General features: G+C 40.8%; 1 protein-coding gene across 1 annotated transcript in view; it reads left to right on the top strand.

Annotated features, from left to right (window-relative positions):
* The window catches only part of HPRT1 (hypoxanthine phosphoribosyltransferase 1), a 30,049-nt gene extending 4,544 nt beyond the window's left edge, over positions 1–25,505 (top strand). Inside the window, exons 2-9 of the mRNA XM_077827179.1 lie at positions 2,763–2,869; positions 4,514–4,697; positions 11,145–11,210; positions 14,319–14,336; positions 17,794–17,876; positions 20,776–20,822; positions 23,661–23,737; positions 24,345–25,505. Coding sequence (XP_077683305.1) covers positions 2,763–2,869; positions 4,514–4,697; positions 11,145–11,210; positions 14,319–14,336; positions 17,794–17,876; positions 20,776–20,822; positions 23,661–23,737; positions 24,345–24,392 — 630 coding nt within the window. The 3' untranslated portion in view covers positions 24,393–25,505. The remainder of the gene's footprint in view (positions 1–2,762; positions 2,870–4,513; positions 4,698–11,144; positions 11,211–14,318; positions 14,337–17,793; positions 17,877–20,775; positions 20,823–23,660; positions 23,738–24,344) is intronic.
* The last annotated feature ends 903 nt before the right edge of the window (positions 25,506–26,408 follow it).

The following is a 26,408-nucleotide window of genomic DNA, read 5'->3' as shown; positions in this document are numbered from 1 at the left end:
TTCCTGAAACTGGTTTTCAAAGCTTCTCTGGTGCGCACTATGCCCTCCTGTGCTCTTCTAACCACCCTGGTGTCTGGCTGCACGTAATGAGCGGCCTGGCGATTTGCCACAACCTCCCACCCCACCATAAGCGTCTCCCCCTTACTCTCACAGATATTGTGGAGCGCACAGCAAGCAGTAATAACAGTGGGAATATTGGTTTCGCTGAGGTCTAACCGAGTCAGTAAACTGCGCCAGCGCTTTTAAATGCCCAAATGCACATTCTACCACCATTCTGCACTTGCTCAGCCTGTAGTTGAACAGCTCCTGACAAATGTCCAGGGTGCCTGTGTAAGGCTTCATGAGCCATGGCATTACGGAGTAGGCTGGGTCCCCAAGGATAACTATAGGCATTTCAACATCCCCAACGGTTATTTTCTGGTCTGGAAAGTAAGTCCCTTGCTGCAGCTGTTGAAACAGACCAGAGTTCCTGAAGATGCGAGCGTCATGTACCTTTCCCGGCCATCCCACGCTGATGTTGGTGAAACGTCCCTTGTGATCCACCAGTGCTTGCAGCACCATTGAAAGTACCCCTTGTGGTTTATGTACTCGCTGTCTTGGTGCTCTGGTGCCAAGGTAGGGATATGGGTTCCGTCTGTGGCCCCACCACAGTTAGGGAATCCCATTGCAGCAAAGCCATCCACTATGACCTGCACATTTCCTAGAGTCACTACCCTTGATAGCAGCAGCTCAGTGATAGCATTGGCTACTTGCATCACAGCAGCCCCCACAGTCGATTTGCCCACTCCAAACTGATTCCCGACTGACCAGTAGCTGTCTGGCGTTGCAAGCTTCCACAGGGCTATCGCCACTCACTTCTCAACTGTGAGGGCTGCTCTCCTCTTGGTATTCTTGCGCTTCAGGGCAGGGGAAAGCAAGTCACAAAGTTCCATGAAAGTGCCCTTACGCATGCGAAAGTTTCGCAGCCACTGGGAATTGTCCCAGACCCGCAACACTATGGAGTCCCACCACTCTGTGCATGTTTCCCGGGCCCAGAATTGGTGTTCCACGCCATGAACCTGCCCAACTGACACCATGATGTGCACATTGCAGGGGCCCGTACTTTGTGAGACGTCTATGTCCATGTCCTCATCACTCTCGTCACTGCGCTGCAGTCGCCTCCGCCTCGCCTGGTTTTGCTTTTCTTGCAGGTTATGGTTCTGCATATCCTGCTGGATAACGCGCACAGTGTTAATAGTGCTCATAATTGCCGTGGTGATCTGAGCGGGCTCCATGTTCCCAGTGCTATGGCGTCTGCGCTGAAAAAAGGCGCGAAACGATTGTCTGCCGTTGCTCTGACGGAGGGAGGGGCAAATGACAACATGGCTTACAGGGTTGGTTTACAGGGAATTAAAATCAACAAAGGGGGTGGCTTTGCATTGAGGAGAAACAGAATGGCCCCCTCAAGGAAGAACTCAAAACCCTGGGTTTAGCAGGCCGTTGATTTCATAGAGGAAAGGAGGAGAAAATGAATACAAAACAAATCTGGTCTATTTCTTGTTTTGATCCACTTCATCTATCTTTGTACATCTTGCTGGCAGCAGACGGTGCAGTATGACTGCTGGCCATCATCATCTCCTGGGTGCTTGGCAGAAGACAGTGCAGTAGGATTGCTGGCAGGACTGAATCACCGTGAGACGAAACTTAAAAGGGAAATGACCTGGCTGAGTCACTCCCATGTTTGCTCAGGCGCCCCGACCAACCTCACCGAGGCTGGCTAAAGGAGCACCCTACAGTATGGCAATGGTGGCTACCAGTCATACTGCACTGTCTGCTGCCAAAAGGCAATGAGCTGCTGCTGTGTAGCAATGCAGTACCACGTCTGCCAGCACCCGGAGACATACGGTGATGGTGAGCTGAGCGGGCTCCATGCTTGCCATGGTATAGCCTCTGCACGGGTAACCCAGGGAAAAAGGCGCGAGACGATTGTCTGCCATTGCTTTCACGGAGGGAGGGAGGGAAGGGGGTGCCTGACGATATGTACCCAGAACCATCCGCGACAATGTTTTTGCCCCATCAGGCATTGGGATTTCTACCCAGAATGCAAATGGGCAGCGGAGACTGCGGGAACTGTGGGATAACTACCCACAGTGCAACGCTCTGGAAGTTGACGGCTGCTTCGGTACTGTGGATGCACTCCGCCGACTAAATGCTGACTAAATGCACTTAAAGCATTTGTGTGGGGACACACACAATCGACTGTATAAAAACGCTTTCTATAAAACCGACTTCTATAAATTAGACCTAATTTCATAGTGTAGATATGGTAGTGTACGGATTTGGAAGCTGCCCGTGTTATAAAGTGTACTTGATCTGTTGCTTATATTGTTGAAATACTGAACTTGTTAGAAATGAAGAATTTTTTTCCAAAAAGATACGATTTTGGGTTTGCAGGGAATTGAGACCCAACTCAGGGTATAGTTTAATTTCCTGTTCTCTGATCCAGAGGAACATTGCTAGAATTTTAAATAAATGTCTCCCCATGTTTGATGTTTGATTTATTAAGTAACTGCTCATGCAATATTTGAGGAGACTCTCATGCACCGTAGATGATAACTACTAACCTATACATTGCATTGTGTTCAATATGATTGGTATCTTTGTAGTGAGGGAAGGATAAAATGATCCAGATCAGTGTAGTGCCTGAATGGTTCCAGATCATGTTTCTCTCTGCAAGGATTTTTGCATTGTACCCAATCTCATCTTCTGTATTTCTTTTTTAGATTGGTGATCATGAAAAAGGTTATGACCTGGACTTGTTCTGCATACCTAAACATTATGTAGATGATTTGGAAAAAGTCTATATTCCTCATGGACTTATTATGGACAGGTTAGTTTGACTTCAAACAATACACTGCAGCAACTGATTACGTGAAAATCATAGTTTTTAAAATGTTTCTATTCGTAACAGTCAGCATGCTGTTAAGAGAATTGTAGCTCTCTTGATTTCTAGTGGTGGAGATGGTGTAAGTGCAGGACCACATGGAAGACCTTTAATTGGGACCCACATGCCCCTTTCTAGAGAGACGTGCAAGCACTAAGAAATAATTAAATTACTTTCTTATGGCAAACCCTAGGAATTGGCACATTTGCTGTTGTACTCTGTTTCAAAACGACAGCATAGCTATCAAGAGATCCTATACAATATACAGTGGTACATGACCTCCTTCAGAATAGTTCTAGGGCCCTTTGCCATCTAAAGAATTAAGTAAAAGGCACATTATGTTTATCACGTTAGTTTAGACTGAAAATTGGAAGTGTTGTAGCCTCCTGAATTTCATCAGAAAATTAATCTAACCACATGAACATAAGTTATTGAAGACATTTGTTGTCTCAGATCTTCTTGCAAATTAGTATTGTTGGCAAACTTAACATTCTCCATTCTCTTCCTTGCTATGAAATGCAAAATACTAGTTCTTCATTTCTGTACTTCCTGAAAATCTATGGTGAGCTCATGAAGTTTGTATCTTGCATCCGATCAGAGAAGGGTGTAGTATAATCATGAAGCATTTTGTTTCAATGAGTACAGATTCAACGGAGTGACTACCAGAAAAGGCATCTTTAAATAAGTAGTTGTAGTTCTGAAAAGATCTTTCTGATTTAAAAGACTGAAGTGAAGGCAGGGATGCACCTGTAGTATGCATTGTGGTTTTGAATTCTCAGTGATGTGACCGGGTTTTTTTAATATCTGTCCCCAGCATTAACATTAACATTACTGATGGGCTTCCAATATGAAATAAAAGCCGGATAAAATACATGTCGTTTGAGTAATATTTTATTAAAGGAAGTGCTGAATTTATAGTCTTTTCCTAGGAAGTGTGTTGCTGGATGGTGTGCTGCAAATATACAGAGCACTTTCCAAAACAAATTAGAAGACAAATTATGAATGAAGATTACATTACTTTTAGCAGTAATTTTTCAAAGAAGGCATCATTTGTGTGATCTGGTTTCTTTGTATTGTCTTTCATTTTGGAGTTAATGTAAAATCTTTCTCTCTAGTGTTTTAACCTGGCTATAAAGGACTAGTTTAAAATCTGAGTAATGTCTTGATCTTTCCTGATTTGTCAAGGACTTGCTGGATCTGCTGGGTATATTAGGAAATAAGTTTATACTGCTCTGTGTCGGAGAAACCAAACCTATCTTACTTAAAAAACAAAACAAACAAAAAACCCCCAATGTGTGCTTCACATCTCTGGCAGCTATCCAGTAATTGATTAAGATTTGCTTTGGCTATAGTAACCTATGAAACTGAGGAAGTTTGGCAGTGTTATTGTTACATTAACCTTGAAAAGTGAGAAAAGCCTTGCTGACCAGTAAACAGTAAAATTGGCTGTGAAGTGGTATGCAAGTATTACATGGAGCAAGGAAGATGTTTTCCAATTTTCCCCACTGTTGGCGCCAATACCAAATGCTTCTGCTGCTGTAGTTAAAAAACAAAACAGAAGAGTAGTAAGTAACTTTTTTCTTTCTACAGGACAGAAAGATTGGCACGAGACATTATGAAGAGCATGGGGGAACATCATATTGTAGCCCTCTGTGTACTGAAGGGTGGCTATAAATTTTTTGCTGACTTACTGGATTATATCAAAGCACTGAATAGAAATAGTGACAAATCTATCCCTATGACTGTGGACTTCATCAGGCTGAAGAGCTATTGTGTAAGTATATCTGCTGACACAACATGACTTTGTATAAAATTGATTAACTTGAAGTTATTAAACAAATATCAGAGGGGTAGCTGTGTTAGTCGCGGCTTTTATTAAACAAAAGTAGTTTTAAATTTATTATTATTATTATTGCCTAAATGTGCTAGGTATCGTGTGTGTGTTTAAAGCTACAGATTCAGTCTCTTTAAACATATTGCAACATGGTGACAGCGGGGAAATAGGAAGGAAGGTGAGAAGAGTTAAAAAATAAGGTCATGTGGCTACTTGTTCACACATCTTGCTAAAAATGTTCCATTATGTACAACCCCCTTGTCTCCAACACGCCAACTCATGAAAATCTCCTTCCAGAGCTAAGTGACTCCTTATGTAACTCCCAGCTATCCAACTTCCTTCCCCCCCAGCCCCGCTGCTATCCAAAATCCAGAGCCGTGGTTATAACATAATCTTCCCTCAAGTTATGGCATCGTTTACGGAAAGTTGTATATGGCTAGGACCCTACTAACTGGATAGGGAATATTTGAAAACTTCAAAAATATTTAGTGCCTTGTATAATGAAAGGTTTCAGAGGAGCAGCCGTGTTAGTCTGTATCTGCAAAAAGAACAGGAGGACTTGTGGCACCTTAGAGACGAACCAATTTATTTGAGCATAAGCTTTTGTGAGCTACATGAATGCATCTGATGAAGTGAGCTGTAGCTCACGAAAGCTTATGCTCAGATAAATTTGTTCGTCTCTAAGGTGCCACAAGTACTCCTTTTCTTTTTTCAAAAATATTTACATCTGATATCCATTGATTTGCACTGAATATACTGAGAGCCACACCATCACCTGCCCATCTTTTATTTACCTGAATCAACCAATAGGACTAAAACTAGTAGCATTTTTAGCTTTGGAAAAATGTTAGGGTTATAAGACTTAATTTGCCATCAGTTGCTGGGAAAGGGCATTCTACCCTGTAGCTGATTTTTATTTTTTTTTTTTAAGACTGTTTTTGTACTGACATTTAAGCGTTTAAGTTTTTTAGAAAACGGAGACTGCAGCGCTGCACAAGGTTATGTTTAAATCTTAGAAAGCATAAGACTAAACTACATAGGTCTAATGAAGGCATCTACATCCATAAATGCTAGGTGTTTTCTGACTTAGCAAAAGGCTGGTTTTGTTTCTTCAAAATAAATCAAAAAAGTGCTTTTTGGATTGACTCCACAAGACTGCAATTGGTGTAGAAATAAAATCATAAAATGATGAGACTCTGAAAATCATTTTAAAAATAAATTATTTCAAGAGGTTTTTCTGTTAGCTCTGTGTCCAACGAACTTTGCATTCCAATTAGTAGTCCAAACTATTTATCATGGATGAGAGCCCATTCCAGTAAATGAGAAGAAAAAAACCCATGGAGATTATTAAATTGAAAACATAACTTTCTCATTCATTTGATTAGACCATGAAGCCAGAGATTAAACTGCAACATTAGGAGTTTTGGCTGTGGAAGGACTTTATGAACTTGCACACTGATGTGGCATTATCCGTTAACATCTCATTTTTTAAAAAGTCAGATCTAAGTGCTTGATTCTGGATTTGCCCCATGAGGTTATACAGTTGGGTAAGAGAGCACAAGGTGTTTTCTCCCGCCGCCCCCCCCCCCCCGCCCCCGACTGCTCCCCTCCACCACCTTGTGCGCACATGCAGGGGGCTGCCAGAACATTAGCCAGGATATATGCCCTCTCTGAACATGAGGTGTGGTGGACTGCTACAGCCAGTGAAGCAAAGGAGAGGCATGGCTGGGGAAAGTGGGGGATATGCCTCCTTGTCACCCTGCCCCTTAATGAATGAAGTAGTGTACAAGCTGCTTTTATATGCTTTTCTCCCAGTGCCCATGGAAAGATTTTGGCTCTCCCACCACTACCACCAACAGGAGTGTACACACACGCTCAGCCTATAATAATTTAATTTCCTTGAACTAATGCAGTTACAGAAGGACATATAAAAGAAGAAAAAAATAATGATTTTCAGCTCTTCTGAGCAAAAACCAGCAACAAACCCTCTGTATTTTACACTTAGTCCAAGGGACAGTTTCAGTAAATTTCTGTGGTTTGTTTAAAAAACAAGATTGCAGTTGAAAAAGCGAGAGTCAGTGACACCACTTGGAAAGCTTCTGCAAAAACAATCTGTTGAAAGATGGTTGGGTTTACATAGTGTGTTTTCTTTATTTCGCTTTCCTAGTTTATTGGGCATATTTACATCAATTTCTTTAGTATCTCTGTTCCTTCTGCTTATTCCGCTCCAGAATTTTAGGGAATTCTGCTATATCAGTCCTTTGACATTAAGAGGGGAAAAGCATCAAGAGGAATTTTAAATAAATGAAGATCCTATTTTTATGCAGATTTTCTTAGTAATAAAGAATAAGGAAAGAGAAGTACAGAGTATATCCTGGATGGGAAGCTTTCTAAACAGAATGCTTTCATGGGGTGTTGACTCTTTGTGGGATGGGGTGGGGGTTATCAGGCAACCATACAAAAAATGATGTCCCGCTCTGTATAAGTGCAGAAGTCTGGTCACTGATGTACAGGGCTAATACAAAATTTACAAACATTTTACTTCTGTAGCACAGTAAGATGGTGATTAATATCCAGGGCTAGGCTCTTTAGATTAAAACACTATGGACTGGAGAAGATTGTCCTAACACAGACATCCATGGAACTGGCTGACTAGACTTTTTGTTATTAATACTGCTACTACTCAGGACTTAGAGTGCTTTTTTCCAGTGATTTCAAACACACAAAATGAATAAATACTATCCATATTTTGATGATGGGGAAACTGAGGCCTATGAGCTCTGTAACTTGCCCATGGTCACATAACAAACTAGTGCAGAGTTGCTAGTTGAACCCCGGTCTCTTGACACCAAGTTCTTGGATACAATTATTAGACCACACAGCCTTCCTCATTATACATATTTTACAATCTGGAAAAAAGGAATCAGAAGTGCCATGATTAGCTAGGCAAGACAGCTGAACCTTGTATAACTATTCTGGAATTTTGAGATCACTTTCTTATATGTCTCATTGACTGTTTCAGTGTTTAGAAGTATACAGCTACTGAATGTTGGAACAGGAAGCACATAATGTGATTGCAATTAAACTTCACTTGCAAATTCTGCTTTCACAGTTTTTACAAATGAATGCTTCCAGAATGAGCTGGCATGCCATCATGGGATGGAAAGGCAGCATTTAAGAAATAAGAACTCTTCCTTCCTAACAGACTGTGAAAAAAAAGTTGTATAGGGGCGAAGAAGAGCCAAAAACGCTAGATGTTTTGGCGGGAGGGAGGAAAAGCGGGAGGGGTGTTACCGTTACTACCAGTCAATGTTTTAGGAAAACTGTCAGGGTTTCATCTTGGAGGTTAAAATGGCTTTAAAACTGAATGCAGCCTGCTTAGTGCATTGTTCTGAAAAACAGTTCATGGTAAGTATTTTACAGCACATATACTTTAAATTGTTTAAAATTAAGTTATTTAAAGTTATTTCTGAGCCATTAGCTAGTGGCCTCCATCATATAAAATACTGCTATCATTTGGCAGTGGCCAGAATGGAGTCTGGGGGCAGTCTTAAAGAGTAAATCTCTACTGAATGTTAAATCAATATTGAAACAAGGTAGAAACTGATTTCATTGTCCATCACTGGGCCCTTGCTGCTACTAATGTCACAAATAGTGTCCTTATGTGAAATGAAAACTCATTGTTTAATTATTAAACAACAAAGTTCTCAACACTGGAGAAGACTGGAAACTGGTTTATAGTCTGAAACTAGGTACCAATGCTGCCAGTGTTTCAAATGCTTTAGCTTTTTTATCCTTAGGTTGTTTAGAAATTCAGTCCATACATAGTGAAGAATACTGGTTTATATGCTGGTTCACATTTGTACTTAGCATTCTAAAATGTAGGAATATTTGGATTGAAAGACAAAGCTTTTGAGAAACTGTTAAAACACTTGTGTGCTCTGCTGGTTGTCATGTTTCAGCAGGGGTAAGCCAGAAGTTCCTCGTAATATGTGATGAATGATGTTCCTGTTTGATGGGCTGTGTGCTGCTGTGTACCCCAACATAGTATTTTCTGCATCAAGACCCTGATCTTGTACATGTGCTGAGAATACCAGTCTGAGGGAAAGTTTCCAATCAGCGGTTGATGCTTAGCAGTCTCCTTGTGACCTAACACTTAAAAAGGGAAGAGCGAGGGGCTAAGAGAGAAACCGCAAAGAATAGAGCTATTTGTATCTTGAAATGGAAGAATTTCTGTAGGTGCACCTAAGATTCTTTTCTAAAGGTGAACTCCAAAATCTACGTTAGTTGCCAGAGCACTGGTGTAATTTATGAGTGGGCAAGATAGCTTGCTTTTGGACATTTAAAAATCTTGTAATAATTGTCACACATGTACATGCTTTCATTTTTTTTAAAGGAACAAATACTGATAATATCTTCCCCCCGTCCTTCCTTTTCTAAAGAGTGAAAATTTTTCATCTTTCTTTTTGGAAGGAGTATAAAATCCTTAGTATAGGAATAGATGAAAAGATAATTATAATAGAAGATAAACAATTGTAAGTATAAAATATACTAAAAATGTGTCAAAGAAAACTTGACAAGAAGAAACTATCATCTTAATAGCCTAACGCGGGGTGAACACAGGAAATGCACCTCAGCATTTTGAATATAGAAGTCTTTCAAGTGCTCTCACAAACTTAAATATGTTTTTGTGGTTTAATTTATCCACTTTCTCAAACATTCAGATACTAAGATGAATATCCTCTGTCTTAAGCCACATCATCTTGGGCATCGTTTTTGGACCATTTCAGTAAAATGGCTGTTCTCGTCAGGCAACTCTGTCTCTGGTCAGTTATGGAGTTTCTGAGACAGTGACTGGTATTTCTAGATTTCTTATTCAGTAAATATGTAGCTTTTCAAGGTAGCATAACTACTGTTTTCCCTTAAAATATATGAAGTAAATCTATCAAAATATTTGAAAAGTGAGACTATTTCTGTTCTTTCTTGGCTTGAGACTGTATCCTAAAAATTAGAGATGGATGATTCTATTAGATCATCCCGTCACATTTTATACATCCCCAGCTATTGAACTTTCAACATTTCTTTGTGGAGAATATTCCAGAGCCTAACAGATCTTAGTGTCAGAGAGTTTTTCAAATAATCTTAATTCTTAACTTCATCCCAATACTTCTAATTTATAACCCATTGTGTGTCCCTAAATAATTACTTTTCCTCCTTTGGGTTTACACCTTTCAAATACTCTTTTGATGGATGAATTGTAAGTAAGAACTTTTGAGGCTAGTGAAAAACAGAAAAGGTAAAGTAAAAAGGAAAGTCCATGTTTACTATTTCAGTTCCGTTCTCCATCCTCTCCCTCCTCCCCCCAATGATGGGTTATGATGGCAAGTCTGTTTTGTAGTCTGCACAATAATAAGTAACACATACTTAATTTTGGCTGCTGGAAAACTGAAGGTGATCAAAGTCAGTTGGATGCCCAAAATTAAATTCAAAGGTCATTCTTGAGCACCTGCCAGTTTTCGTGTTAGGTCGTACGTTCTTTTTGTAGTTTGAGGTTCAGTTGTTTCTGTAATTAATTAGTATGGTAATACCCAGTGTTACATTTAAATCACTATCAACAATATGTTAATAACTGTTGCAATGAAAGTGTAACATTGCTGCATCTCAGGGCCGGGTTGCCCCCCTTTGACAGCCTCAGGGAATCAGTGCTCATGGCTGGCTAGTCTGTTGGGCATCCAGGCTTACAGCTGAGCAAGTGAACAGTCAGTGGCTCAGTTCTTCTGGGTAAGCGTTGAGCAAATCCATACTCTGTAGCTCCAGCTCCCTGGTTGAGGGATGCGCAAATCCACAGTTTGTAGCTCTGGCCCCCTGACTGATGGCTGAGAAAATAAACCACCAGTTGCTCAGGCCTTCGCTCATTGCGCCCTAGGCTTGCCAACCGTCGCATATAAGAAGGGACGTCCCTTATTTCTTCCTCTCTGTACAACAAAATCTGGAGTTGCTGAGTGCTGCAAAAAGCAGTGAGAAATACCCCTGTCAGATATAGGTGGGTACTGTTTAGTAGTATTATTATTAATGATGATGATGATATTAATATTGGGAGTAGGAGTGGGGCAGGTGTGCTAAAAAAACAGTTCCTTATTTTTGAAATATGTTGGTAACCCTATCCAGCCCCCAGTGCAGGGCTGGGGACAGGGTGACCCAAGCCCACCCTGCTCCACTGCATCCCAACCCAGGTCCTCCCAGCAACACAGTAGGACCAGTATCTCTTTTCCTTGGGCTACTACCAACCGGCGTCTGGTGGGGATGTTCCACGGCTGCTGGAGCCTGGTTCCTATTTTAATTACTTCTAATCACACTAATACTTTGTTTTTTCCCCTTTTTAACTAGAACGATGAGTCAACTGGAGAGATAAAAGTAATTGGTGGGGATGACCTCTCAACCTTGACTGGAAAGGTATGTCTTTTAGTGTGAAACAAAAGAAGTATACAACACATTTTTAAGCTGCTCTGCATCATTTTTCTAACTAAATTTTGCAAGATGGCTTTATTTTTAAGACTTATCTATGTTCATATAGTACTATTCTAATGGTCTAACTTAAGGTAATGGCGTTCCAAAGGCTACCACTGTATAATTGCTTTGTATTATGACTTGTTGCAAGGGCAGTTCTGTGTTTTCTGGCTTTGGCAGAGATTATTGCTCAGCAGCTTTCCAGTACTCAATTTTACATCAGCACACACTCTATCTGATACTGTAGCTGGATTAAAACTAGTATCCTCTTCATGTATACCCCATAGCAGCTACAGTATGTGGTCAGTAATCAGGATACTGTGCATTACCTATTGTGAAGCTGGTACCATGACAATATGCAATATCTAGTTGTGAAATCATGAGGCATTAGCATTATTGTTGTCACAACAGTTCCATAATTTTGCATTTATAATGCAGGTATTCCATGTTTGCAATAGTGGTCTTTTAAAGTGTTTTTTAATATCCAAAATGTGTATGGATTAATCATCTACAAAATTTCATATTTAAAAATGAACTGGCAAATTAGTGGAATGCCAAATAGGTTAAAATATTCTGAGTGTCAAAACACATTTTTTCCCATAAAGCTAGACATATAACCAAATCAGTCGTCAAGGCATGTGTGTGTTTTAAATGAAAATGCATGCAAAGTTTCAAAATAGAGGAGATATTAATGCCGGAATCATAAGCCCTTGAAAAGTGTGATGCCATTTCCATAGAATCATAGAATATCAGGGTTGTAAGGGACCTCAGGAGGTCATCTAGTCCAACCCCTTGCTCAAAGCAGGACCAATTCCCAATTAAATCATCCCAGCCAGGGCTTTGTCAAGCCTGACCTTAAAAACTTCTAAGGAAGGAGATTCCACCACCTCCCTAGGTAATGCATTCCAGTGTTTCACCACCCTCCCAGTGAAAAAGTTTTTCCTAATATCCAACCTAAACCTCCCACACTGCAACTTGAGACCATTGGTCCTCGTTCTGTCATCTGCTACCACTGAGAACAGTCTAGATCCATCCTCTTTGGAACCCCCTTTCAGGTAGTTGAAAGCAGCTATCAAATCCCCCCTCATTCTTCTCTTCTGCAGACTAAACAATCCCAGTTCCTTCAGCCTCTCCTCATAAGTCATGTGTTCCAGTCCCCTAATCATTTTTGTTGCCCTCCGCTGGATGTTTTCCAATTTTTCCACATCCTTCTTGTAGTGTGGGGCCCAAAATGGGACACAGTGCTCCAGATGAGGCCTCACCAGTGTCGAATAGAGGGGAACGATCACGTCCCTCGATCTGCTGGCAATGCCCCTACTTATACATCCCAAAGTGTCATTGGCCTTCTTGGTCCTTTTCTACAGAACTGCTGCCTAGCGATTCGGTCCCTAGTCTGTAGCGGTGCATGGGGTTCTTCCATCCTAAGTGCAGGACTCTGCACTTGTCCTTGTTGAACCTCATCAGATTTCTTTTGGCCCAATCCTCTAATTTGTCCAGGTCTGTCTGTATCCTATCCCTACCCTCCAGCGTATCTACCTCTCCTCCTAGTTAAGTGTCATCTGCAAACTTGCTGAGGGTGCGGTCCACACCATCCTCCAGATCATTAATGAAGATACTGAACAAAACCAGCCCGAGGACCGACCCTTGGGGCACTCCACTTGACACCAGCTGCCAACTAGACATGGAGCCATTGATCACTACCCGTTGAGCCCAACAATCTAGCCAGCTTAAAGATGGGCACTACATTAGCCTTTTTCCAGTCGTCCAGGACCTCCCCTGATTGCCATGAGTTTTCAAAGATAATGGCCAGTGGCTCTGCAATCACATCCATCAACTCCTTTAGCACTCTCGGATGCAGCGCTCCCATGGACTTGTGCTCCTCCAGCTTTTCGAAATAGTCCCCAACCACTTCTTTCTCCACAGAGGGCTGGTCACCTCCTCCCTATACTGTGCTGCCCAGTGCAGCAGTCTGGGAGCTGACCTTGTTTGTGAAGACAGAGGCAAAAAAAGCATTGAGTACATTAGCTTTTTCCACATCCTCTTGTCACTAGGTTGCCTCCCTCATTCAGTAAGGGGCCCACACTTTCCTTGACTTTCTTCTTGTTGCTAACATACCTGAAGAAACCCTTCTTGTTACTCTTAACGTCTCTTGCTAGCTGCACCTCCAGGTGTGATTTCGCCTTCCTGATTTCACTCCTGCATGCCCGAGCCATATTTTTATACTCTTCCATGGTCATTTGTCCAATCTTCCACTTCTTGTAAGTTTTTTTTTTTGTGTTTAAGATCAGCAAGGATTTCACTGTGAAGCCAAGCTGGTCGCCTGCCATATTTACTATTCTTTCTACATATTGGGATGGTTTGTCCCTGTAACCTCAATAAGGATTCTTTAAAATACAGCCAGCTCTCCTGGACTCCTTTCCCCCTCATGTTGTTCTCCCAGGGGATCCTGCGCATCAGTTTCCTGAGGTTGTCGAAGTCTGCTTTTCTGAAATCCAGGGTCCATATTCTGCTGCTCTCCTTTCTTCCCTGTGTCAGAATCCTGAACTTGACCATCTCATGGTCACTGCCTCCCAGGTTCCCATCCACTTTTGCTTCCCCTACTAATTCTTCCCCGTTTGTGAGTAGCAAGTCATCATTTTAATGATGAATATTTCATTAAAAGCACGCAAAAATGTGTAGGCTCTTATATTTTGATCTATTGTTGCATACTTATAATGCTGTTTTTCAAAGTCGTAAGAATTCTACAGACCAGTTAGTATTCTGCATGTGTCAATAGACAGTTATCAATGAGAATCTTCTTGCCAGCACTTCAGAAATGTTAATTAAATAGAATTGGCATTGTTGCATAATGTCTTTGAATTGGATGTAATAATATTACAAATTCTTTTTCTACAGTTTTCAGCTTTTGAGAATGTGAAATTCTGTAAATGGTGACATTAGCATATGTCACTGCATTGATAATATAAGTAATTTAACAGAAAACTGCTAATGGAATCAACATAATCGCCAACTAAATATTCATGGATTTTTTTTTCTTTTTTTTTCCCCCACAAGAACGTCTTGATTGTAGAAGTAAGTATTATGTTTCGCTTTGGGTTCTGTAATGTGTGATTTGTGATAACATTTTAACAGGAGATGGTCCTGAATCTGAACACCTCTATATTTCAGCGAGCTGTGAAACCTGAATCTAGGCCTGAATTTTGCAAATGGCCCCTAATTTTCATAATGAGCTGACCCACATACCCTCAAAGTTAGGAATATGTGAAGTCCGGATCTGAATTCTCAGGTTGGCCCCATCTCATCTTACTTAACTGCAGGGAGAGAATGTCCATGTCAAAGTTTTGCAATTGTTATTTTCAATTTGCTGGGATCCTATTTAATCATACTGGTTTATATACTAAAGGAACTTGAACTAAGTGAAATTAAGGATCTCTGTCACTTTATTAATGCACAGACAAGAATTTAAACTGCAATAGTTATGGAAAAAGATTCTTATTGGGAATATCTTAAAATATATAAAACACTCAACAGTGTCTGATGTTTGCACGTATCATTTATATACTAAAAATAAACAATAAATACATTTGTGTTGCATAAAGAGTCTCACTTACCACTGGTTTACCAGAGTAGCAGCTGTGTTAGTCTGTATCCGCAAAAAGAAAAGGAGGACTTGTGGCACCTTAGAGACGAACAAATTTATTTGAGCATAAGCTTTCATGAGCCTACAGCTCACTTCATCGGATGAGCTGTAGCTCACAAAAGCTTATGCTCAAATAAATTTGTTCGTCTCTAAGGTGCCACAAGTCCTCCTTTTCTTTTCACTTACCACTGTAGCTCATCATGCACCTCTGGATATTAATATGCAGAATACAATTTAATCTGACTTCCTAGCTGTTAAGATAAATTAGTTCTTACATTGATACCTCCTTTTATTGATGGATGGAGGCTTGTTCTAGCCAGTCAATATTAACTCCTGGGGGAATTCTGCGCCACTGCGCAATGCAGAATTTTTCAGAAATTAATGTTCTACATGCAGAATTTCCTTTTCCCCACAGAAATAGGTTGCAGTGCTGCTGGCTGCCTCTAGGTGCTGCTGGACCCAATAGAGCCCAGCTCACACATGGAAGACACTGCCAGGGGGAGGGGGAGGGAGCTAAAGGGCTCCTGGCAGCTACAGCATGCCCTGAGGGAAGGACTGGGCAGCGTGCAGGAAACTCCATGCAAGCCTGGGCTGAACATCAGACTGTTTCTCCTTCTGGATCCCTGGGCTCTGGGGGCGAAGGGGGCGGATGTCTCGGCTGGACTCTGGGATGGAAGGGGGTGGGTATCTGGGCCAGGGGAAGCCCCACAGCTGGACTCTGGGGAGGAGGGGGTGCGAGTATCTGGGCTGGGGGAACCCACAGCTGGGCTCGGGGGGGAGGAGTGGGGGGAGATTTGGGTGTATTGGTTGATGGGCGGCCCTGCAGCTGGGTTCTGGGGGGAATGGGTTCTGGGTGTCTGGCCTGCCGAGCTGGGCTTGGGGGGAGGGCAGAGAAACAGGAACTGGGTTGTTGTAGGGTTTTTTTTTAAACTCTCTCCTCCTGGAGGAATTTTTGTATGTTTCTGTATTGTTACAGACATACTTGCTGACAGGTATTTTGAAATAAATTACCAAAATAATTGAAACTGGTGTGATTATGTAGTGTTGTTTGGCAAATAAAATTTGGAGAATTCTGCAGAGTGCCCCCCAGGAGTAAACATTGATTCATTTGCAGATAATGTTCTTGAACAAGGTTTATAACTAAGGCCCTACTTACAGCGTGGGATGATTGTAAAATAATTGCAGCTGAGTTGCGGACAAGACATGCAAAATCTCGGAAAGGTAATAAAGGTCCTTTATTAATTGCAGTAATTTGGAAAAGCCAGAGAAGACCTATTTGTTTAAGAAAAATTTGCTGGAACAATATAAGCATTCAAGTATTATGTTATGCCTGCTAATTTTTTTGATAACCATATATTTTGCTGCAACTGTATTACAGTCATTAATGCACGAGACTAACAGCCGGACTGCCAGCCACCCAGGGCTGACAACCAGGCTCCCACTGTCAGCCCCAGTCAGATGTCAAAATTGTGGTGGAAGCCCAATATTATGGGATCCGTAATTTCCGCAGTATCGCAAATTAAGTAGGGCCTTATTTTTTAACCCTAGGACAGAGAAGTAGTGGCAATAAACAATTAAACAACTTCCTATTTACACAAACAGTATTTTGAAACCTAAAATCATATTAACTTCTTTTCACTTAAATAAATTATGATGATTATGTCAGTAAGAGCCATTTCCTGAAATTGGTCCTATTATGGCACAAGGGAGTGACCACTTCCTTTTGTCATCCCAAAGCTCCTACCTTGGAAATCCTGGGTTTTTACACACGATCCTGCTTTGATCCAAGAAAGCTAGTCTAGTCTGTCATTTATATATTCTATTTTAGTGCATCGTCAAAGTATGTGTGCACCAATTTTTACTTCCCCACTTTTTTTTCCACACAAATATTTCAGTCACCTATGTGATCATTGTCTCCTTTGAAGTGGATTTTACTTCTGAAGGGCAACTATACTGAATTTTATGTGGGTCCCATTTGAAATTAATTTATGTCTTTTGAGTATCAGGCAGCTAAATAAATTAGTTTCTCATCTGTTCAATGGCCTATATCATCTACATGGCAGGTTCTTGTCAAACATGAGCCCCATTGCAAATCACCATTCTGCTTGTCAATCAAACAATAAAAATAACTTTACTATAACTTATCATCTTATGTATGATAGTACCATCATTTTTCATATGATGCCTCCTGTGACTGGCAAAAAAGACTCTAGAAAACTCAGATCTGTCACCTGTAACCACAGGGTCAAACACTGATAGGTCAGTGATGTAACTGATTTCTGTCTTGACTTTAAAAGCTACTGACATGGCAGTTAGGCCTGGTTGCCTTTGTCCATGCATCAATCTATTTAGTGTGCATACCCACAGCCCTTGTTCATACTTGTGTTAATATCCATGATTTGAAGCGCTGAACAGTTAAATACAACCTGGCATAATCCTTAGGTAGTTTGAGGTGTTTTAGGGGGAAGCTGTATAAAGATAAGATGCAGCAATCAATTTTGCCTTTCAGTGACACCCACTTCTTTATTTCATGTACACCAGACTTCAGACCAGATAGAAGAATGTTCTGCTGAAGGCTTTGTGTTAATCCAACCCAAATTAGGAAATTAAGAGTGATTCTGATGCTTCAGTGCTAACGCTTTCATTGCAGTGGTTATTAATATGACTATTGCTGTTAGAAATTATCTCTTACACATAAAGGATGGCCACAACAGTGCAATAGGGAATAACACCTATATTTGTTTATGTGCAGGAAAAGCCTGATTTCCACTTAGCGAGTTATTTTCATATTATTGCAACTCAGTATGACATGGGCTCTTCGATTAGAATCTGGAAGTGCTACTTTAACAGCTTTTATATAGTTTTCTGACGTGGCTTTTTTATCATCAGGATATAATTGATACTGGTAAAACAATGAAAACACTGCTGTCTCTGCTGAAGCAGTACAATCCAAAGATGGTAAAAGTAGTCAGGTGAGTTGTTATTACAGCTGCTTGTGTTATGTATTACTTTTTTAAGAACTATAAAAAGAGTGAAATAGGATTATAGAATACTTTTATATTTGAAAGGAATTTTTTTTCCCCCTTGACTCAAAGTTGAAAACACCCTTCATAGTATTGTACGTGGTCACACTTTCTCTAGTATAGGGTCTGTTCATTGTGAAAAGGTGCACTTATTTAGACCGACAGGAGCACTTTTCTATCATTTGTGTTCCGACTGCTTAAGGGATTTTGTAGTGAAGAACGATGTGGGGGCTGCCTCTGTGTGTATGAGTGTGTTGGGCATGCATTTTGTCTTGATTACCCTAGGATTTTTTTAAAAAGCCTCCTAATATTTCTGCTCTGAGCTTTCTCAATAATCTTAAGGGGTATTTTTTAATATTATTGGATGCGAGCCTGATTGCAAAATTGGAACCCTGGTTAGCAATTTTTAAAATTGCCATTAGCCTGCAGTAACTGTGTGCAACTTGGCTATAACAATCAAATGTCCGAGAATAATCTGGCCATATCATCTGCTGGGTTTTACTTTTTAGGATTTTAACATTTTTAGTCAAAATATTTTTAAAACACTTATTTTGTTTAAAAAACTTCTGACTAAACAACCAAAACTGATAACCATTTAATGTTACTAACAAAGTAGCTGTCAAGCCTAATGGTTTTTACACTTCATAGAATCATAGAATATCAGGATTGGAAGGGACCTCAGGAGGTCATCTAGTCCAACCCCCTGCTCAAAGCAGGACCAATCCCCAATTTATGCCACAAATCCCTAAATGGCCCCCTCAAGGATTGAACTCACAACCCTGGGTTTAGCAGGCCAATGCTCAAACCACTGAGCTATCCCTCCCCCCAACTTCAGATGGCTTGTTCTCTTTCATTATCAAGCTGAATCTTATTTGCATTTTACAATAAAGATATATTGACTTATAGGAATTATAGATAAGTAGGGGGTGGAGGTGGCGTCTAATCAGGCAGCGTTGCCATACCAATACTAAAACAGTTGTTAGACGTGTCTCAGGTAGCTCCTTTTTCTGGTAATCTTGGAGTGACATGTCGAGGGTGAGACAGTTACAGACTTCTTATTGGTTTGTTATCTCTGAGGTCACGACAACACACTGGGGAGTTTGAAGAGTGTGTCAAAGGGCTGTATGTCCCTGATAGGGGCCTTTTTTAAAGGGCTTGTGGGTCCTGCCATTACATTTTACATCATATACATATAGCGTAATAGTAAACGACATTCTGGTCACATTATGTAACTTTGAAAAAAGCTTTTTGTAATACTGTAAATTTGTCAAAAGATCTAAGCCATAAATATGCATAAAGGTGAAGATGCTTTACATTTTTGTACCTGTAAACGCTTGCCTGTTTGTGTGTTTTCCATTGCTTTGTGTTGCAGCTGTTGTGCAGAGGGGTTCCAACAGATCCCAGTATGGATTTGAGGTTCCTTGGTCAAATCCCAAACTGGTAGCAGCCCCCAAAAATTAAGTCATTCGGCCAAAACTTCTGTAAACCTCAAATGTCAACAAAGTCTGAAAGCTGACAAGTTTCCAGAAACCCAGCTGAATGCTGGGTTCAGAGATACAAAGGGATTTAGTGTTATGTTGATAGGCAATGGCAGATCCTCTTCCACCCTTAAAGGATGTGGCTGTCTTGCAGGTAGGGAAAGTCATATGGGTGAATACAGAGAGGTTGTGAAAAGTTGACCAGAGGGCAAGTATCCCTGAGAGAAAGGACAAAAGGCATCATGATACCAGGCAGTGGGGCTTAGCAGGGCTTCTTCTTCTTCCTCTCTTCTCAGAGAGCCTCTTCCCTTAAGTAGGTGACACTTTTGAGTACATAATCAGCTTGAGCTGTCTCCAGTGTTCATCCATCAGACACGGGACTTTCTCTCTCCTTTTCTTCACACAAAGCCTTCCCCGAACAATTGCAGCCAAACACGAGACACCACAATGGCCCTCTATGTGAGTGTAGGAGCATCCATGGACTATCTTGAGTCATTGGAATGATACCTCAATATATGGTGATGGACAAAAAGTATGAGAACACTCACTCTGTTCTCCTTTCTCTCTACTTCCTGGAAAGTGCAGTTTTGTTCTGAAAAGTGACAGTAAAAATGGCACTGTCTTAACTTGGCAAATCTGCTCCATGTTTGTATTCTGTTACATCTGCTGACTTTAGTGATAATACTGTTAGCTCTGCAGAATCAACGCAGCTGAGAAAGGGGGAGCTGGATTCCATGCCTCTGTGTGCCTCATCAACAGGAATGTTTATTAAATTCCACTTACAGGGATAATCAGGAGCACCTGTGCAAACCTGTTGAAGACATACTGTTGTAAAGGTGGATGCAATTTGGCTTGCAGAACTTCTATGTACTGGTGATGGTGCATAAGAAGGAAGGAACCCAGTTTGGCTCTCAGCTCACAGGCTGAATTTGCAGGTGTGATAACTAGAAAAGCTCTCTCTTTTCTTGTGAACAGAGCACTGTACCTGAGGTTTCTTAGACAAAATGAACATGGAGTCTCATTATGCCAGTTTACAGAATCACTTTTCAGAACTGAATTATACTATAACTCCTGGCTGACTTTTCTACTCTCTGCTTCAGGCGCATGTTTGACTCTTGTCCTTTTAGCTAGACTGTCAACTGTTCGTGATTCAACCAGAAGTCTTCATCCGATCAATCTGATTGATTGCTGGGAGGTACAATACAGGATATATTTAATTGATGAAATTCTGCCTTCAGTTATACCCATTCAATATCAGTGAAGTTCAAGACTGGCTTGGTTTTTAGTAATTAATTCTCTATCTAGTTTTTTTGATCATCTTGTAGCTGCTGATTTCCATATTTCAAATTTCTACTGGTTTTAATTGACAGCTTGTTGGTAAAAAGAACTCCTCGAAGTGTGGGATATCGGCCTGACTGTAAGTGACCCCTTGTTGCCAGTCATCAATAAATATTTTGAAATTAACAAAGAAACACATTATCAAAGTATATAGAATGTTTTTAATCAAACTGTAAGAATATTTGGAATGTTTGTCTCCAGTTCACTTTTTTCTGATGATTCTTGGGCAATGTACTCTGATTTATCTAGTGCATAACAATACGTATGGGCAGAATGTACCTTATTTTGACACCCTTTTTATATTAAAGGGACATTGTCTAGTAGGTATGTCCAAAATACAGGTGGTTCTTCCAGCGATTGTCCATATAGGTTCTACTTCTGATGCACACGTGCCCGATGCACACAAGATTGGATTCTTTTGGCCAGCAGTGTCTGTTGGGATCACGCCTGTGCCCAAGGGCATAAAGGGAAGAGTAGGTCCAACCATCCCTCAGTTCTTGCTTGGTGCCTGTAGCCGCAAGCCAGACCCCTATATAGAGTCTGCTTCTCTTGCATACTCTGCAACCTAAAACCTGATTTATTTTATAAATAATTAGTATAGACAGGGTAGTGACAGTTTAGTGGAGTTAGTAGTAGTATTTGATACCTGTGGACTATAAGACAAACAAAGCAACAAAAAAGTCTTCTTAGAGTTAGGGATTTACCAAGTACAAGGATCTAGCCCAGCTTCAAAACTCGCCCCTTTTACAATGCAGCTATCCCACTGCAGGATAGACACCCAAGGCGTCTTTGTGCCTCAGGGAGGGGTAAATCTGATGTACTGTGTATTATCGGCCATTTTTTCCTAAAAGAACGCACAAGGCAAGAGGCTTGCCTTGGGTTAGAACAATCTCCTTGTATCTGGAGAAAAAGGCCCTGCTAGGTCTGAACAGCCGTCATCTTGCAGCACTTCTGTATGCTCTGGCTCAGCTCCTAGTTCCCAGGCTCACTGATCTAAGAAAGTGTCAGCCAAGACCAGCAAAGTAGCTAAGTCATCTGAGAGAGGTAGGGAAGAACATGGCTCCTCTAGGCTCTAGAGAGCCCAGATATTGGTCACCTTCAGAGGGACCGAGTAGAAAGAGGCAGAGATCACCTCAACCTGCTTCCTCAAAGGGTAGGTTATGGCCCAGAAGGGATCCCTCTGATATCCATCACAGAGACCAATCACCAAGCAAGAGTACTATCTCAAGCAGAGCTCTGTGCTTCGCCCAGCACTGATCTTGGTCCACCTGGTGCTGACAGGGTCAGCATCTACGACTCCCGTGCTGATGACCACAGTACAGCTCTTCTTGGTACTGACCTGAGCACGGAAGCCAGTTTTGGTAGCGAGTGATCTAACTGACTGCTCAGCCTGAATCACCACTGCTGTCTTCAGTGGTGCGAGAGTGCCTTCTGCAGTGCTGACCGCTAGTGCCATTACAGTACAGAGCACTTTCTCGATCCTGGCAAGAGCGGAGCCCACAGCTCACCCTGGGAATCTTGTTAAAGCAGCCCCACATCTAGAAGAGGAGTACTCGCTTCCTTAGCTTCTGAGCACAGCAGGGAGGCATCCTCTGCCCACCAACCCTGGTCCCGTTCGTATGACCCCTATTTGTCAGACAGGGCATCTAGGACCTATTATTACACACACAAACCTAGGGGATCTAGGGAAGCGCATTCTCCATGGTGCCCACCCCTGTAGCCCCTTAATCTTACCAGGGTCATATCTGGCTCTGCTTGGGCCCCTTGGCGCACAGCTAACAAGAAAGCCAACTTCTACTGCTGCTTCTAAGGCTAGGTCTCCCTCCTCTACGAGATCCCCTAGGGTTGTAAAAAGGCACAGGTGGCTCACACTGTCAGCAGCAGGAACGTGAAAATGAAGAACAGCAGCTATTTCCTTGTCCTTACCAGACAAGGCACATTCCTTCTTCACAGCCTGACAGCCATAAGATGTTCCAGGAATTTCTGTGCTGAATGGCAGACACTCTTGAGATCCCTGTAGAAGTAGTGCAGGAAAAGTCTATGGTTTTACAAAGCACTGTTCCCGCGTGGAGGCATCAAGATCCGATGCCCACTTCGGCAACGTTGCCCAGTCATCTTTATTCAGATGCAATTCAAGCACCCACTTCCTATCTACCATGGCACTGCTTGAGTGTCACCAGAAGTGGACTGCACATGGACTGTTGCTTGAGGAGGAAAAAACGGTTACTTACCGTAGAGTAACTGGGGTTCTTTGAGATGTGTTGACCTCATGTATTCCATGACCCACCCTTCTTCCCCACTACAATGGAATCCTGTAATTACCTGCATTCTGTATGGGCGAAGGAACTGAGGGACGGTTTGACCCAATCTGCCCTTTATGCCCTTGAGTGCGGGGGTACAGGCCTGGCCACAGCAGACTCTGCTATTCAAAAAAATCTGATCTTGTCTGCACCGGGGGCATGTGCACCAGAAGTAGAATCCATGTGGCCAATCCATCGTGAAGAATCATGGTTACGATAGAGTAAGGAACTTTTGCATGTGAAACTTTTAAAATGAAACCTAAATTAGTAGAAATGCATTCATGAATTTCAAAATTTCAATACAAATAGATTTTATTTGGAGCAAACGTTTGTAAGCTATACATTGCAGCATTGTGCTACTGCATGAAAATCAGAAATTGAAATTAACGAGTCTGTTTTCATTTCTAAGATAAGTGAAATGAATGAAGTTAACGGACTAGATAGTGAAAAGTAAATTAGATTTGTAAAATAGTTTAGAAACTGAGGATGCTTGAGGAGAACAAATAAGGACATTTGGGTTTTAAAAAAAAATGCTAATATGACAGTGCTTTTTAAAAAAACAAAAAAACCACTGGTACATGAAGTCTAACAAGACAATGAATTATGGTCCTTTTCAGTTGTTGGATTTGAAGTGCCAGACAAGTTTGTTGTGGGTTATGCCCTTGATTATAATGAATACTTCCGAGATTTGAATGTAAGTAATGTTTTCCTTAATACTTTTTACTCTTTCAAAACTAGGGAGGAGGAAATAGGATAATTCATTTTTTTCCTACTTAAACTGTACTTTCATACACAAGCCTGATCACTTTGTTAGTGATGTAGTGGCCAGGGAAAAACTTTAGCAGCAGAGCAACCTTTCAACTCTCATTAGGCAGGCCAACATGGATCTTCTGCTTAGCTCTGGAGAAAGGAGGCTTACATGCTCCTTATTGACTAGATGGGAAAGAATGGAACAGCTGTAGTGGTCTTGTCTCACCAGGTTTTTTCACAATTAACAACAGAAGGACAATTTGGAATAAAGAATGAATTGCCCTTGAGTTCCCACCCATTCCTGAGTCTTGTTCTCTGGGTGGCACAAGTCTCTTAGCAGGGATCAGGTGGGATATGGGGGAATTAACATTTTGATACAAAAAACAGACTTTAAAATTATTCTGTATAAATCAACTAATGAAATTGGCGATAAATAACATGGAAATGTGTGATACCCTTTTTTTTTTTCTCAGTAGAATTGCATTATTGAATGAATGTCTAAAACTTCATAGATGTTAGTTTTCTAATATCAGCTTTCTGTTTCGTTTCAGCATATTTGTGTGATTAGTGAGACTGGGAAACAGAAATACAAAGCGTGAGAGCATAGTTCAAGTGCTGTGACAACAGAGCTTTGCAACATTTTATTTCCTGAGTCCTATGTTTTAACAGATTCAAGTCTGAAACACCAGCTAACTGTGTAGAATGTCCCAGCCTCATTGTCATATGCTCACTATAGCTTATTGCATGTACAGTATAAGAAACTTGTCTTGTTCATTTATAGTTTTGAAATGTCAAATAATTAGTGCAGTTCTGATTTTTATCTGCACTATGAATCTATCAACTATTGCTACCCCTCGGTGGGTTGTGTTGTTTGTGAGCTGCACTCTTGAAGTGGTGAATTGCTTAAACCTAATCGACCCTGAAATAATTCAAAGTACTGTTAATGTAAGCCCATTTTAAGGTAGGGAAGTCTATTAACAATATTTTGAAATGTATAAATTATATTTTAATGCACAATTGTGATTATTGATATCTGCACTCTTGGGGTGTTAGAAAGCATGAGGAGCAGCCAGTTATAGTACCTGTAATCGCCAAGGTGTTAACCACGGCTCGTGGAGTAGCCTTACTGCCATTAAAGGAAGTCTGAGTGAAAAATGTCAGTTTGGGCCGAAAGGAGATGGACTGACAAAACTGAATGTTTAAAAACTAGTTCTCACGGAGCTGCCCCTTTCTTGTAGGTTAATATTTTCTTCAAAATATTTATCACCCAGTGGGAATTGCCTTTTAAATCTAAACAGCTATAATATATTTTACATTTGTGAAAAAATATGGTAATGTTTATAAGAGCCACAAAGCAAAGTACTTTAAAGACTGTTTCTTTAAAATAAAACCTATACACCTGCACCCTCATGGTATACATTAAAATGCTCTTGAAATGTGCTTTTTGCTAATGATATTTGGTCCTAAGTCTTTCTAACAGTGAAGGCAGACTCTCTGCCTTTGCAAGTTTCTCAAAGACTTCAGTAAATGCTAGTATACCATATGTAGAAAAAATATTGCACTGGGGGGGAAAATATAGAAATGCTTCCATGCACTATACCAAACTAGATTCACAGAATATAGTGTTTATATATTGGTTGTTTGATCTGCTTTGACAAGGTAAATAGTGAAGATAATTGCTTATTAAACACATACATATGGAAATATACAAATATTTTGTGAGTGATCCTTATGTTTTGTCTTGTTGACTTGTCTCTGCTCTGGAGATACCTTGAAGAATGCTGGTATTATTCTGGACATGGTGCCTCACACAGAGTCCATCTTGGTCACATTTTTTAGTCTCTTGACTTTCACAGTTCCTGTACAACATACTTAGATTCCTGCCTTGTTTTTCAGGACTTCACATAATTCAGGGCGTAATACATACTGTTTTCTTGCCAGGCAAGCTACTCTAACTGTATGAGCATATGTTGGATCATTCTGTTTTTCTTTTTGAAGTTTAACTTGTTTCCATAATTTTTCCTAGTAGTGCACATTCTCTGAGATATATTGTCCATGCCTAGTGTGCTCTGGTACAGCTGTATAGGTAATTGGCCTAACTACGGTATGCATTATTTACAAAATTTAGGTTAGTCTTAATAGTCATAATCTGTAGAGGGCTTTTGTTTGTGAATCTTGTCATTACAGAATAGTATACAGGTCGTGTGTGACTGAACCGCATTTTTAAATGTTTTTAGCATTATGAGTTTTATATTTAATATTCCAAAGAGTTCCTCTAAATCCACGATGCAGTAGCTGACTATTTAGCATTTTGTCTTAGGTTCTAAAATGGTGTTTGCATATGTCTTTTCAAGGTCAGGTCTTGGCCCTTGGACTTTACTTTTGAGTATACGTGGTATCTGGTATACTTGGCAATGCCAAGAAAAGGAGAGAAGGAGCAAAATAAATATTTGAAGAGAGAAATGCGTAAAACTCTCCAAAATCAGTTCACCTAATTGGCCTTTGACTTAGGCTATGTCTGCACTATGGACTTTACAGCAACATAGCTGTACCGCTGCAGCGTCTCCTGTGTAGCCGCTCTATGCCAGCAGAAGAGCGTTCTCCCACCAGCATAA

This window comes from Eretmochelys imbricata, chromosome 9 (genome assembly GCF_965152235.1).
Source record: "Eretmochelys imbricata isolate rEreImb1 chromosome 9, rEreImb1.hap1, whole genome shotgun sequence".
In the NCBI taxonomy this organism is placed as follows: domain Eukaryota; kingdom Metazoa; phylum Chordata; order Testudines; family Cheloniidae; genus Eretmochelys; species Eretmochelys imbricata.
This window is presented reverse-complemented; position numbering and strand designations above follow the sequence as displayed.